We start from the raw sequence: 14,247 nt of genomic DNA, 5'->3' as shown, positions 1-14,247 counted from the left end.
AAAATGTATACAATGTATGAAAATGTTAAGAACATCCCATCAGAGGTAAAGAGATACCAATTGAAACCATGCTCTTCATTTTATCAACTTAAAAGTATCTGTTGATGCTTTCACTGTACAAAGGAACCACTGCTCAACAGTGTAGATATAGTTGACATAATCCCAGCCCTCAGAAATCTTATTTGGTCATGACATACTGATCGAGAAACATGCTCTATAAACAAGTGAACAGGTTGAAACAATAATGCTACAATAAGAGTGCTACAAGTGAAAAACAAGAAAAACTAATAAAAACTATTATCACAAAGCAAGCACATTTATCCACTTTAGTGTGAAAAAACTACATAGAATGTAGTGCCTGAGATGGTTTTCTGCATTGGATGTCTCAGGCCTCTGCTAGGTTCTCCCCCTGGAATACCACACCTACTTCCCTTCTCTATGTGTCAAAATGCTGCTCATCCAGAAACCAGCTCAAACATTACCATCTGCCCTGATCTGCAAAAATGGCATTGCTTGTGACTGTTTCTACACTTGGTTCATGCCTTTCGAACTTATCATTGACTTACATTTTGTTGTGTATCTCACAGATCAATTTGTAAGTGCTTTGAGAGTAGAAACCCTTTCATCATCTACTTATGTCAAATGATTAATGAGGTGCCTCGCAAAGTTGAATGACAGAAATTAGAGGGCAAGCAGTTGACGCTCGGCTAGAGGATTTTATTTGTAAAAATAGCTTATTGGGGAATATTGGGGAACAGTGTATTTTTCCAGGACCCATCAGCTCCAAGTCAAGTCATTGTTCTTCAATCTAGTTGTGGAGGACGCCACTCAGCTCCAAGTCCAGTCACCGTTTCCATTCTAGTTGCTGGAGGCGCAGCCCACCATCCCATGCGGGAATTGAACCGTCAACCTTGTTAAGAGCTCGCACTCTAACCAACTGAGCCATTGGGCTGCCCCACTGGTAGCTCAGTGGCAGCTTGTTGTCTTCAATCTAGTTGTGGAGGGCGCAGCTCACTGGCCCATGTGGGAATCGAACTGGCAACCCTGTTGTTCAGAGCTCGCGCTCTAACCAACTGAGCCATCAGGCTGCCCCGCGGCTAGAGGATTTTAATGAGTAAATTCTGAGATAAAAAGATAAAAACTAGGTTAGTATAGCACGTGACAAATGTTTTGAAGAATACATGGAGGATATCATCATCAGAGGTTTTGTATCCGATGAAAACACAAGGTCACTGCATTTTAGACAAGGCAAGTGACAAGACCTGCTTTTTCAAAGCTACGCACCTTGTGAAAAAGCATGAATAAATCTAGTTTCAAATTCAGCATGCTTTTTTCTTCAAAGATGAAAATTATTTAAACGTGTGGGAATTTGTTTATTTTGCTAAGCCATAATGCACTTTTCCATGCATAGCATAAATTTGACAACTTCCTTGGTATTTAATTAGAGAGAATTATTTCACTAAAAATTAATTTTCTATGTTAAGTCAGACATGATTATAACATGTATTCAAATTTAAAATGTTTAGGGAAGCATTTATAAAACATTTTCTGGGTATGCAACTATATTAAACCCTGAGAATATAGCTAATTTTAAAGCTATATTACAATAACCTTTTTTAAAGCTATATAACCTTTTTCTGTTCATCCTTCCTTTAAACCAGTGCTATCCAAAAGATAAAGTGAGCCTCATGTGTAATTTTTAATCTTTTAGTAAAACAAATTGAAAAAAGATGAATTCTAACTTTTAATTTCACCCACTATGCAAAAAATATAATTTTACCAATATATACATTGAGATATTTTACATTCTTTGTAGATCTCCAAAATCGGGTGTATATTTTATACTAGCATCACACCTCAACTTGGACTAGCCAAATTTCACAGGCTCAAAATCCACATGAAACTAAATTGTACAGAAAGACATTAGCCTGCACCTTTCCATTTTCTGGCACATATGCTTGTAGACAAACATTGCAAACTATATTCTATCATTATAGCTTTGGATCAAGATATACTACTAGCAAAATTTATGCCTTCACAAAAATAGAAGTGTGATATCAGTACTATTTCTGATACTACAGAAATGGCTCTGCCATGTTGAGTTCAATTCAACCATTCATCCATTTACAAAAGTAACAGTGAGTGGACAATTTTCTTTTTCTTTGTAGTACTTACCACAATTACTAATTTTCTGCATGTTCTTACTTATCTTGTGTGTGTGTGTGTGTGTGTGTGTGTGCGCGCATGCCTCTGTTTCTCCTGACATTCCACGAGGGAAGGAACTACGTCTACTTTGTCTGCCATTATATCCCTGGACCTTAGCAGGAGTTTCTTACAGTAGATGCTCAAATACCTGTTAAGTGAATACTGCCATGCATTGATCATCAGCCTGAACCAGCTTATCATTTCATTACTCAGTTTTCTAACAGTTAAGGCATATTCCACATTTTCTCAGTGAAAGCAGTCAACAGCTGTTTTCTCTTCAGAACAATTTCTAGTAGCCTAACCCAATTATTAAAAAGTAATTGGGAAATTCCCCACTAATCAGAATCACATTTATCCTGTCCTTCATCAGATCCTCCTCCTTCAACAAAAGCAGAACAGCCCTCTCCATACTACAAGCTCTTAGACTTAGTGAGAAAAGAAAGCACCACACAGGCTCCTGGAAGGAAAGAACAGGAAATATCTTTTCCTACCACACAATCAGTAGTGACATGTTTCCTAACAGGTCTGGAAGCTTCGGAAACTCCTTTGGCAAACCATTTTAAGATAAACAACACAAATATCGTAGGAGCCACGATGAAGGAAAATCTGAAACTGGTAAATGCCTTGCATTTTAAAAAAAGTCAAACAAAATGGCCTGTAATTCATGCTTTAATGATATGATAACGTGGCATTATTAGTCTTCAAATTATGGAAATAATTTTATTTAGAATGTAAAAACTGAAAGAATTAAAGAGTTGAAAGTGAGAGCAGCTCTTACCTTCTCATTCTGTATACAGTAAAATGGTACTTTCATAATAATGGCATTTCCCAAATTAATTATCAGTTTTGCAATTTTGGCACCAAAAACTCAACTCCTAAACAAACGTTTCCTGTTTTGAAAACTACTGGAACACACAAGCATTTTCAAATCATTCAAACATTTATTCATCTACTGTGTATAAAACAATCTTTTAAAAACTGAGTCGTATTTACACTACACTAAAGAAAATTACTTTTTCCTTTTCTTTTTAGGTGAGTGCTCCAAGAGTGGGGTCAAGTCAGCCTCCTCACTGTGCTTTCTTTTCTTTTTTTTCTTTTTATGGTCGCTTTGGTAACCACTGGAGTTACTGTCTTGGACAATAGGGTCCAGGTCCTGAGCTTCCTGAGCTTCCTGTTTCTTCTTCTTCTTCTTCTTCTTTGGCTCCTCCTCCCGGAGGCCGTTCACATTATTATTAATCTGCAGGTCTGTCTCTTCCTTCATGGTGACGTCTGCACCACCTGCTAGGTCTGTGATGCCACCTTCCACTTCATCATACGGCTCTGAGTCTTTCTTCTTTTTCTTCTTCTTCTTTGGAGGTTTTTCAACAGCTTCTTTGATGCCAGTTTCTGTTACTTCTTCAGAAACTGCAGAGCACTTGGTTTGTAAACTACAAATTAACAGTTTAAAAAATTTACAGAGCAATAAGCAAAATTAAAAGAACAAAATGAAATCAAGACTATCCCAAAATGCTAAGAATTTCTAAATAATGACAGCAGTGTGAGATACCTAACTATGGTATAAATTTCAAATATTCTTTCCTATTATTATACAGCCCATTGAAATGTCTTGGAAAAGTTAAAATTAGTTTCCAAAGCACGTCTCCCAGATTGTTTTCACACGTAAAACTGACATATAAAGGGTGTCAAAACATGGCTTCTAAATTTTGGTTTTGTTCAGAAAATTTGATCACTGAGCATTAAGCATCACAAATACCCAAGCTTATTAGCCTCACCACTGGCATAGGATAGATAGAAAATGTACTTCTGGAAGCTATCAAATAATGGAGTTTCCTGTCTACTGTCTCAATCCTGTTCCAAATAAAAGTTCACCGTTCTTCTTAACCTATGCTGAAGCAGTATTACTTCGCTGTTGTGAAGTATTTTCTACTAAGAAAATAAAAACAAGGATAAATGAATTAGCCTTCTTCCCAGAACTGCACAGTCCTGTACAGTAGCACTAGCACATACAACAATTTAAATTGAAGTAACTTCAATGTGATAACTTTAAAAATTTAGTTCCTCAGTCACACTAGTCACATTTCAGGAGCTCCATAGCTAGACTACGGAACCACACACGTACAGCACATTTCTATCCTCACAGAAAATTCTACTAGAGAGCCGCTCTGGAACTTTAGCCCATACTGTTGTTACTTATTAAGGCAGGCTCTAGAAAAATGGTAAGCACCAGCAGTATTTCAAGACTTTTTTTTCTTTCCCACATTAAATTTGGTTCCTATGGAGACAAGCTCAAGGTCAGAGTAATTCTTATAAGAATCAATACAGAAAAATAGTGAAATTAAATTATCTAGCTAATATAATGACAAAAATTAAAACAATTTTTGTTTCAACTGTGTAAAAATAAAAAAGCAGGCTAAGAGTTATGCAATATGATTAAGTTTTTAGTACTATCAAGCTCAGGGATCAACTATTTAAAAAATTTACAACAAACCAGAAAGTACTCAGCAAAACTGAGTTATTAAAATACAGACCAGTTAGCCAAATGTAGAGCTTTAGAACATTTAATGCATTGTCATAGCACGTAGGATTCCTGTTTACATTGACTTTATGGTTTGAAAACATGAACATTAAATAAACAAAATTATTTTTTTAAGAGGGATTTATGTTCTCTAAATTTAGAATTCAATAGAAACAATACCAAAATGATAATAATGTGATTAGGAACTGACCTAGTGATATTTAGTTTCCCTCGAATGCAGAATACTCCAGCAGCATCCGAGTCTAAACGAAATACTTCAAATTCTAGTTCATCACCCACGTTTATCTCCAGGGTCTGCCACTGCTCAATTGGCATCTGCTCAGGTTTAGGGATGGAGGCATTAAAACACCCATGTACTAAACAGCCAATGTGGCTGGAAGACATTTTATTAACTGTACCCTGAGAAGAAAAAAAGAAAAGAATATAACATCAGGAAGAGATCCAAAGAATTAAAAGGTGAATCAAACTTTATAAACTTCAAAATGATCTTCAAAGAGAAAACATCAAAATAGCGGTATAATTCAATATGGAAAAAGTTTTCCTGAATTAAAACTTTCCACATGTTACACTAAAACATCTATTTAGAACACTGTAGAGTTTTTAGAAAGCTCGACCTTATTAAATAAGTAATTGTATATCAATTGCCTAACTGGATAAATAAGCACCTCCCCTTTACCTTCCAAAAAACTCACCTTAGCTTCCATAGCAAGATTCCATGGGGAGTAGAACACACTATAACCATATTGAAACCAAGCAAAAATTACTCTTTGATATGACCTACATGTGAAAAGACCTCAAGGCAGGAAGCATATGCTTTTAATAACTAGTATCCGCATTGTATTTCTATAAACAGTCTGAATTTCAAAGCTTAAAGAGCATTCTTTAACGATTCCATATAGCATGATGTAAGCAGTCCTATTAGAAGATAGCTTACTCTTTATATCTTGAGCATGGCTACTTTGACTAAATCACGACTAAATCACAAAAACATTATTACAAGCTTTAAAACTAAAATAAAAGTATGTGCTATGCTTAAAATGTAAATTTGCAAAAAAAAAAAAAAAAGAAAGCCCCTTAGTTTTTTATTCTTCTCCTAGGTGTCAATATAAACTATATGAATGAAAACCTGAAATGTTTTTTTTTTTTTTTAAATCATGTATGGTGAATTACAGAAATATAAATATTAACATGTATATAATGCTATTTAATGTAAGCCACCTTTATACATATGACAATAAAACTTCCTATCTGTCATTATCAGGAGATTGGTGTCCACAATGGTACCTTCTGAATGGTCTGAGTAAACTGTGGTATATCTATATAATGGAATATTATTCAGCAATAAAAAGAAATGAGCTATCAAGCCATGAAAAGACATGGAGGAATCTTAAATGCACACTGGTAAGTGAAAGCCAATCTGAAAAAAAAAAAAAAAAGGCTACACACTGTATGATTCCAACCATCTGACATCTGACAAAGACAAAACTATGGCGACAGTAAAAATATCAGTAGTACCAGGGTATCAAGGGGAGGGAAGGAGGGATGAATAGGTGGAGCACAGAGGATTTTTAGGGCCGTGACCAATTATTCTATCGGATATTTTAATTATGGATACATGTCATTATACACTTGTCAAAACCTAAACACAAAGAGTGAACTCTAATGTAAATTACAGACTTTATTGGCTAACCAATTGTAACAAATGAACCACAGGTGATGTCAATAATAGGAGAAAGAGTATGTTTGTGGTGTGTCGGAGGGGAGTGAGGAAAGGTATGAGAACACTGTTTTCCACTCAATTTTTCTATAAATCTAGAACTGCTATAAAACACAGTCTATCATTTAAAAAAATATTCAATGGGGAAAGGAAGGTCTTTTCAATATATGGGTCTGGAACAATGAATAGCTAATGGAAAAGGAAATGGATCTCAAGGGCCTACATCACACCATACACAAAAAATTGAAGCTTGACCACAGACCTAAATGGAAAAACTAAAACTACAAAAATCCTAGAAACATATAGAAGAATATTTTCACAGCCTAAAGGTAGGCCAGTTTCTTAGACAGGATCCAGAAAGCAATAACCATAAAAGTATAGTATGATAAATTGGATCTCATCAAAGTTAAAAGTTTCGGTTTATCAAATGATAACATTAAAAGTTAAAAGACAAGCAATAGACTAAGAGAAAATATTTACAATAACCAGGGGTGCCAAAGATATGTATACAAGAGGACACTTCGGTCAGCGTTGCTCAAGCAGTAGTTCACCGTCATCAGAAGTGTCTGGACTCCGATGGTAACCACTTTGAGCACTTCTTGTAATTGCAGAAGTCAAACGTGACTTGTATTCATCTTTTGTTATCGGTTTATATTATTACAATTTTAATACAGTTTTCCTTTCTTAAAATGTGTATATACATTTTTTTGCCACCCTCTGCATATTGATTTAAAAAGGATTTGTAGTAAGACTATAAAAAGAACTACTACATCTCAATACAAAAACCCAATTAAAAATGGGCAAAGTACTTAACAGGCCCTTCTTATTAAAACATGAAAAAGAGCTGATGAGGAAATGCAAATTACAACCATAATGAGAAGCTATTATATGTTCACCTGTAAAATTAAGAGACTGACAACAGTAGGTGTTGACAAGGACGCAAAGCAACTGGAAGTGCTGAATGGGAAGTTGGTCTAACAGTTTTTCGTGAAGTTAAACTACCCGTGATCTAGCAATACTGCTTCTAGTTTTTTACTTAGAAGAAATGAAAATGTATATTTCACAACAGCTTTATTCATAATAGCTCCACACTGTCAACGCAAATGACCATCAAGAAACACAGATAATCAAATTGTGATGTATTCATATAATTGGATACCATGAGCAACAAAAAGGAACCACCAGTACGTGCAACAGTACGGAGGAAACTCAAAAATATGTTGAGCAAAAGAAGTCAGATCATAGTGTATAATGAAAAATTCCACTAATATGGAATTACAGAATAGGCAAAACTAATATATGATAAATGAAATTAGAACAGTGGTTATACGTACGAGAGAGAGGGAGAGGGAGAGGGAGAGGGAGAGGGAGAGGGAGAGGGAGAGGGAGAGAGAGAGAGAGAGAGAGAGAGAGAGAGAGAGAGAGAGAGAGAGAGAGAGAGAGAGATATTCACTGGGAAAGGGCACAAGGGTAATTTCTAAGGAGACAGAATGGTACATGACCTTGCCAAAATTCATTGAACTCCATACTACGTACTATGCATTTTATTGTCTGTAAATTGTATCATATTATTTTGTTAAAAATAAAAATTGGAAAAAACTGGCCAAATGTATTCAAGAACTGGAATTTTAAAGAATAAATCTACTGCAACTTTAATAGTATGAATTATAGGATCCCAGTTTGGCAGGCCAAGAATACTATTTCTACCAGTTTAATTGATGTTGAAAAAAATGTTTTTAATTAGAAATATCTTGTAGAGTTTTATCATACTGAAATCTGACCTATATTTTTAATAATAATATGAAGGGGTAGTCAACATTTATTATCTCTGAGAGTAAGCAATTCCTATAAATTTTTTAGAGAAATATATACACATATGAATACATATACACATATGAACACACACATACACAGAACTGCTGGTGGGAGAAGGCGGCAAGTGAAGAAGATAAAGGGATACAGTTCAGTCGATTTCACATCAATTTCTGCATTTCCAGCTTCTCCTGAAATACTAAAAGACCTTCCCCACAGGGTCTTTACTCTCACGGCACAGTATAGGTTCCCTGAACCCTCATCCCTCATTCATGTTCATTACCTGCTAGGTCCCACAACCATTTGAATTTGAATCCCTGTTTATATACTGCTATACTTTGAATCCCTTATAAAAAGTTGTATTTATGTATAATCGAGAAATTATAAAATAATAAAAATTGAGTTTTTACACCTTAAGATTATTCTGGTGCTATAGAAAGAAAAGAACAAACTGGATGGACACATAGTCTGTACACGCGTGTGAGTTTTAGGAGGATAGAGTTTAAAAAATTACCTAGGTTGAGCTGATGCAAAATAACTTTTCTTTTAAAATAATTTTTAGTTACCCATGATAACAATCCATTTGAGTCCAAGGTGTATGTATGTACACTCTTAAATTTTTCCAAGTTACATATATATAACTACACATAGAAAACTAGGGGAAAAAAGATATACATACCACAAGCTTTTGCCCTGGTTCAGGGGAGAAAATAACGAAATCTGCTTCAATGTTAAGATGAATATGTCCTTGATCATCATAAATATCTCCCAGTTCACCCACTACTTTGATGTTATCATACGCAATGGGAACACCTAATAGGCTGTTAAAAAAAAAAAGGAAAGAAAAAAAAAAACAGTGTCTTTAATCCTCTTTTAAACTAGGCATTGTCATACTGATTAGATATTCTGAGTCCAAAATGTATACCTCTCCTACCTAAATATAACCACCCATGCCCAAAACACTACAGCATGTGCTTAGTCTGTAATAACTTCGGTAGTCTAATTTCACCAAAGGGTTTCCATATATCGGCTAAGTTTAAAACGGTTATTTAAGACAGGTAACCAGAAATATCCAGTTTTTCATGAGCAAAAATGTTGACCCTTCTTCAGTATTTACTCCTTATTTGGATTCTAGTCATGCTAGAACGAGAGACAAAAATGGGACTTGGCAAGAAAAATATCTTGTCTATCTCTGTGAGTATGACCGAATTAAAGCAATTCTGGTATTCTCCAGCATTACCAAATTTCTGTATTAAGAGGCATCCAGCAAAGCTGAAGCCCTGAATATTAAAGCCAATGCCTTAATAGAGAAAAATCCCAAACTGCAACTGTTGCTAATAAATGGAAATGTTAATACAACTATATAATTTATGGAGAACTGATTCTGACACTTTACAAGTCTGATAGTCAGGATTGGGGGGAACTACTATTGCAAAAATGTCATTTTCAAGTTCTTAAGAAATTATAACTACTAGGGAGACAGACCTGGTGGCTTCACTCCCACACCCATTACTTGTTCCAGAAAACTTCTCTGACTCCCTCCATCAGGCAAGGCTGAAACCAATCACTCCTCTTCTACTCCTGCAGGACTCCATGAACGGTGTGTTCCTAGTCTCATTTCACTGAATCTATCTGAATACTGGGGTGCCAAAAAATGTATACAGATGACTTGTAGTCATCTTTTGTTATCGGTATATGTTGAGTATTACAATTTTAATACAGTTTTTTCCTTTCTTAAAATGTGTCTACATTTTGTTTGGCCCCCTCTGTGTGTTTGGATGCCACACAAGATGCTACAGCCCTCGAGAGCGAAGACCATTTTTGTTGAACTCAATTAAATTTCTACAACAATTCACATAGAATAAAAGAAAGAATTTATCTCTAACAGCCACAGACACTGGAAAGGAACTTTAATAACCACCAAATTAGGCAATCCATAAACTCAGAGACCCAATCTGGAGAGCAGTCTTTTGTGTTATTAATTTCTGCCTGTGGCTTTCCTAGACAGGAACTATACGTCATTAAGATGATATCAGGGGCACAGAAAACACAGACAGCAAGAGGGGGGTGTGGGGGTGCGAGAGATTAACTGCCATATTAGAAAAACAAAATCAAAACTTTGTTTCCCCAATCCACTATTAGAGAGGGCGTCTCAAGTGGGGGGAGTACTGCTGTGCCCTAGGGGCTCTTTGGGGATTTGGGGTACTAATCAGGGACTAATCACAATCACCGGCAAAGGGCAGGGATGGGAGGCACTCTGTCATGTGGAGGACAGTCCTATAGAATGAAGAAATGTCCCTAATTCTACAGTACTTTTGAATAAGTATTTATAAATATCTGGGCATAGAATCTAACTTAAAAACAACAACAACATATTAACATAGTCATTTATGCATGGTTTTAATATGCATTAAAATTTCTAGGAATGTGGCTAATATGTAAATTCAAGGATACATTGTTTTGAGTGGAACTTTACCAAGAATTCCCCATGATTTCAGAAAAGCATTTCACCATCAGAGACACTGTTATCTGAGGTGTGAACTCAAAACCCGGCATCAATCCCCATTTGTAACTGACACATTCACAAGGATTCTGGGTATAGGTGGCAGGACGCATCTAACTACGTTAGTCTTCCCAGGTAGTCAAGCTTGAGCATTTTACTGTATTGGATTAGAGCACTACAGATATTTTTGTGCAATTGTGAACGTAGATTGTATTATCTTTAAGTTTCCTTTCAGCAAAAAGCGTTTTCACCATAGTAAAGATAGAACTGCCAACTAATTTATAAGAGGGAGGTATTGCATTCTGTAGGGTTTAGAACTGCCTTCTAGGGAATGTGACCAGAGCCTAAGCCTAAAAGGATTTGTGTAAATAGATCAGACCTTGGGAAAAGCAACTCACAGCATAAAACATATCAAAAGTCATCAGATTTACAAACACCTCAACACTATATACCTTTTCCCCTTTTTTGTTCTTCTGAAACCATCCTAAGTAGGTTTTAGGTCAGGATGGTAGCCTCACTTAAGATATTTAGAAAACAATTAAATCAAGTTTAAGAGATGCTTAGATTGCACATTTAAGGCTTTTATAGAATTAGTGGGAGGGAACATATCTGCCACTTCAAAAAACTTAAGAGCTGTCATATATGAGAAATAAGACTTGTTTTTTTCTTGATGGTCTCTCAAAGATATAATTTAGTCCAAAGCTATAATGTGATTTTAGAAAACTACTTACTTTAAGCAGGCTTTTCAAAATCGAAATAGGTTATTTTTAAAAAAGGTGAAGTCTGTCAAATAGAGAATGCTGTTGAGATAACCCAGACACTGATATAGGAGCCATTACCAATTTCTCCCTTTTCCTCATTTCTAAAACAAAGAGAAGCAAGTCCTCTTGATTCTACAGGGTGGCCCCAGTCTGCAAACATGAACAACTATACATGATAAACGATTGAGATTACAGTTCCTGCTATGTTCAATGTTTTGTGCCTCATTGGTAACGCACAGCTCAATGTGTGGTGCTAGATTTGCACTGATTAAAGGGTCTTTGGCACACCCCACAAGTGTGGGGGTAGGGAGAGTCCAGATCTGTTCAGAGTGCAAGCTGCTCAGCGTGGCCACATTGCCTAATTCAGTTAGAGAAACTATCATTCAATCAGTCCTAGTCTCTGGTGTAACGGTCCCCTCCTATTGGAGACACTGGTGACTTTCTTCTAACCCAGGGGTGTCCAAACTGCGGCCCGCCATCCATTGTTAATTGACCCGAAGATAATTCCAAAACTATATTTAGTTTACTTAAATAAACCAGGTGAGGCAATACATACTTCACCTCGAGTGAGTGGCCCAGCTGTTTGTGTATTTTACCGCATATGGCCCTTGGTGAAAACAGTTGAAAAAAGTCTGGATACCCCTGCTCTAACCTGTCAGTGGAGGCATTAACTGGTTACAGAAAGTTGTAAAATACAAACAATTGCCTATGTTTCCAGACTTTATGAGCACCTCGTACATCCTTGAACCTCTCGAATCTTTCCTCTCTAATCATTTTTCTCGCGGACAATTATAACAGTCTTAATTGGTCTCCTATCTACTAGCTCACCCTCCTTTAACCATCATTGAATTCTTCCAAATCATAATCAGATTTGCAGCTTAATTTCTTAAACTGCAGATTTGATTATGTCACAGAGATCAGGGATATGTACTACTCTCTCAAGAGTATGCCAAGTTTCAGAGTCAGAGGGTATTGTGCTAACCCAGCTTAAGGAAAACAAAACAAAACAGAAAAGCAAAACGGGGCAAAAGCAGGAAGAGCAAAGCGGCCATCCTTTGAGTTGTCCCCCATCAGGTCTTTAACCACTCCCCATTCCTCCCCAACTGCACCCATTGTCTTTCTTCTGACAAAAACCTTATCCACCTATTAAATTCTTTGGTCAAAGCATTCCATTTTACATCTACTATCCATCTGTTTAGGCCATTCTTTCTGCCTGGAATGTTACCATCTCCAAGTACCCTCCTCCTATCAAGTGGTTCTCAAAGGTTCTAACTAAGGTTACATTCACCACTCCTTCTCTTATTATAATTTAGATGTATGATGAATTTTAACACTTTATTGGATTTGGCTTACATTTATCTCTCTCCTAGAGCTTAAAGTTCCTTCAGGTACAGATCTTTTTTCTTTCTTTTCATACCCAAAGTCCCTAGTATACAAAATAGACACACAACACGTGTGTGTTGGTGCTTGGTAGGAAGTGGAGCATTCTATTTGAATTCTTAACTTGTGTAGGTTGCAGGATCCCCTGAGAAAGTGATGAAAGCTTTGTACACTTTGCTTAAGAAAATTGGCATAGGAAATTCCTGCAACTTCCCGGGGACTCATGAACTTCCTGGAGGGTAACAACGAATCCCTAGGGAATCCACTCACCCTTGCCTTTGAACCAAGCAGTCTAAGTACAGCTATCTGCCCTGTCTCCCTAACCCTCTAACCCTTGCAATCCGCAGAGTTTTCAAGGACTCTCCAATATCTCAATTTAAAAGCACTAGGTTTTTTTTTCACCCTCAAGAGCAACAGGCAGGCCAGTCAGACTAAAGAAACTGTTCTTAAAAACAAAACAAAACTAATAGTATTTCTCTCATCCCTGAGCAAGTACCAGGGCCCACACAAAACCAAAAAAATAAATAAATAAATAAATAAATAAATAAATAACAAGCTCGTTATTTATTTACAAACAAAAATGGTACTAATGCTTCATGTGCATTTTTCAAACAAAAATTGTACTAATTTTACAAACAAAAATGGTACTAATGCTTCATGTGCAGTTTTCTACTGAACGAGAGAGAGAGAGAATCTACTGAAGCCCTTCATTCCCAATTTTCACTGTCAGGTGCGACACGTACACACCCGGGTTCAAGGGGTCCGCAGACCCCCGGCCCCTTCGCACCCTGACGCCGGGGCTGTCGAGGGAGCGTCTCCACCCCCTCCGCCAAGGCCCCGTCACGTTCGCTTCCCTGCCGAGGGCGGTTCTGGCCTCCGGAGAGCACCACGCGCCCTTTCCCACGCGCGCCTTTCCCGCCGCGCCAGCAGCGCGTCCACCCGCGGCCCGCTCCCGCTCCCAAAGGCGGGGTCGGCAAGCTACGTCACGGCGCTGCCCGCTGGTTGAAGACGATGGCTCCACGCGTGGTACCTTTCAGAATAGCGCAGGAGCTCCGCATCGAGCTGTTCGCGGATACCGGTGCGTTTCCGGTTGAGGTAGCGGGGCGACAGCGCGATGTGCCTTCGGTGCGGCCCCACCACCAGGCAGGAGTAGCGGCTGTTTACCAGCGCACAGGCAGCAGCGTAGGTCGGCAGCTCCAGGCAAGGCAGGACGCCGGCCGGCGCCCCCACCAGCCCCTCGGAGGCCGCCTTCGGCCGCGGAGCCTCGGAACAACCTGCGGCCATGCGGCTGGTCAGCTTTTCCCACGGCGCGCTCGACTGACGCGACATAACC

General features: G+C 37.7%; 1 protein-coding gene across 1 annotated transcript; it reads right to left on the bottom strand.

Annotated features, from left to right (window-relative positions):
• Positions 1-698: 698 nt before the first annotated feature.
• On the bottom strand, positions 699-14,232 carry POLR1F (RNA polymerase I subunit F). The gene is made up of 4 exons (XM_081080203.1): positions 13,945-14,232; positions 8,950-9,091; positions 4,932-5,140; positions 699-3,632 (listed from the first exon to the last, which is right to left on the bottom strand). Exons 1-4 carry the CDS (start codon positions 14,196-14,198, stop codon positions 3,215-3,217), a joined length of 1,023 nt encoding a protein of 340 aa, XP_080936329.1. The 5' UTR covers positions 14,199-14,232; the 3' UTR covers positions 699-3,214.
• Between the last annotated feature and the right edge of the window lie 15 nt (positions 14,233-14,247).

This window comes from Rhinolophus hipposideros (genome assembly GCF_964194185.1).
Source record: "Rhinolophus hipposideros genome assembly, chromosome: 18".
Taxonomy (NCBI): Eukaryota; Metazoa; Chordata; class Mammalia; order Chiroptera; family Rhinolophidae; genus Rhinolophus; species Rhinolophus hipposideros.
The sequence above is the reverse complement of the archived record's forward strand: the minus strand, read 5'-3'. Positions and strand labels throughout refer to the sequence as shown.

What these genes read in the sequence shown, in the direction of transcription:
- POLR1F (XM_081080203.1), bottom strand. Translation starts at nt 14,198, where the DNA reads ATGGCCGCAGGTTGTTCCGAGGCTCCGCGGCCGAAGGCGGCCTCCGAG. An exon ending in CTCCTGCGCTATTCTGAAAG is followed by an intron (nt 9,092 to 13,944) that starts GTACCACGCGTG and finishes TTTTTTTAACAG; the next exon opens with CCTATTAGGTGTTCCCATTG. An exon ending in AACCAGGGCAAAAGCTTGTG is followed by an intron (nt 5,141 to 8,949) that starts GTATGTATATCT and finishes TTTTCTTCTCAG; the next exon opens with GGTACAGTTAATAAAATGTC.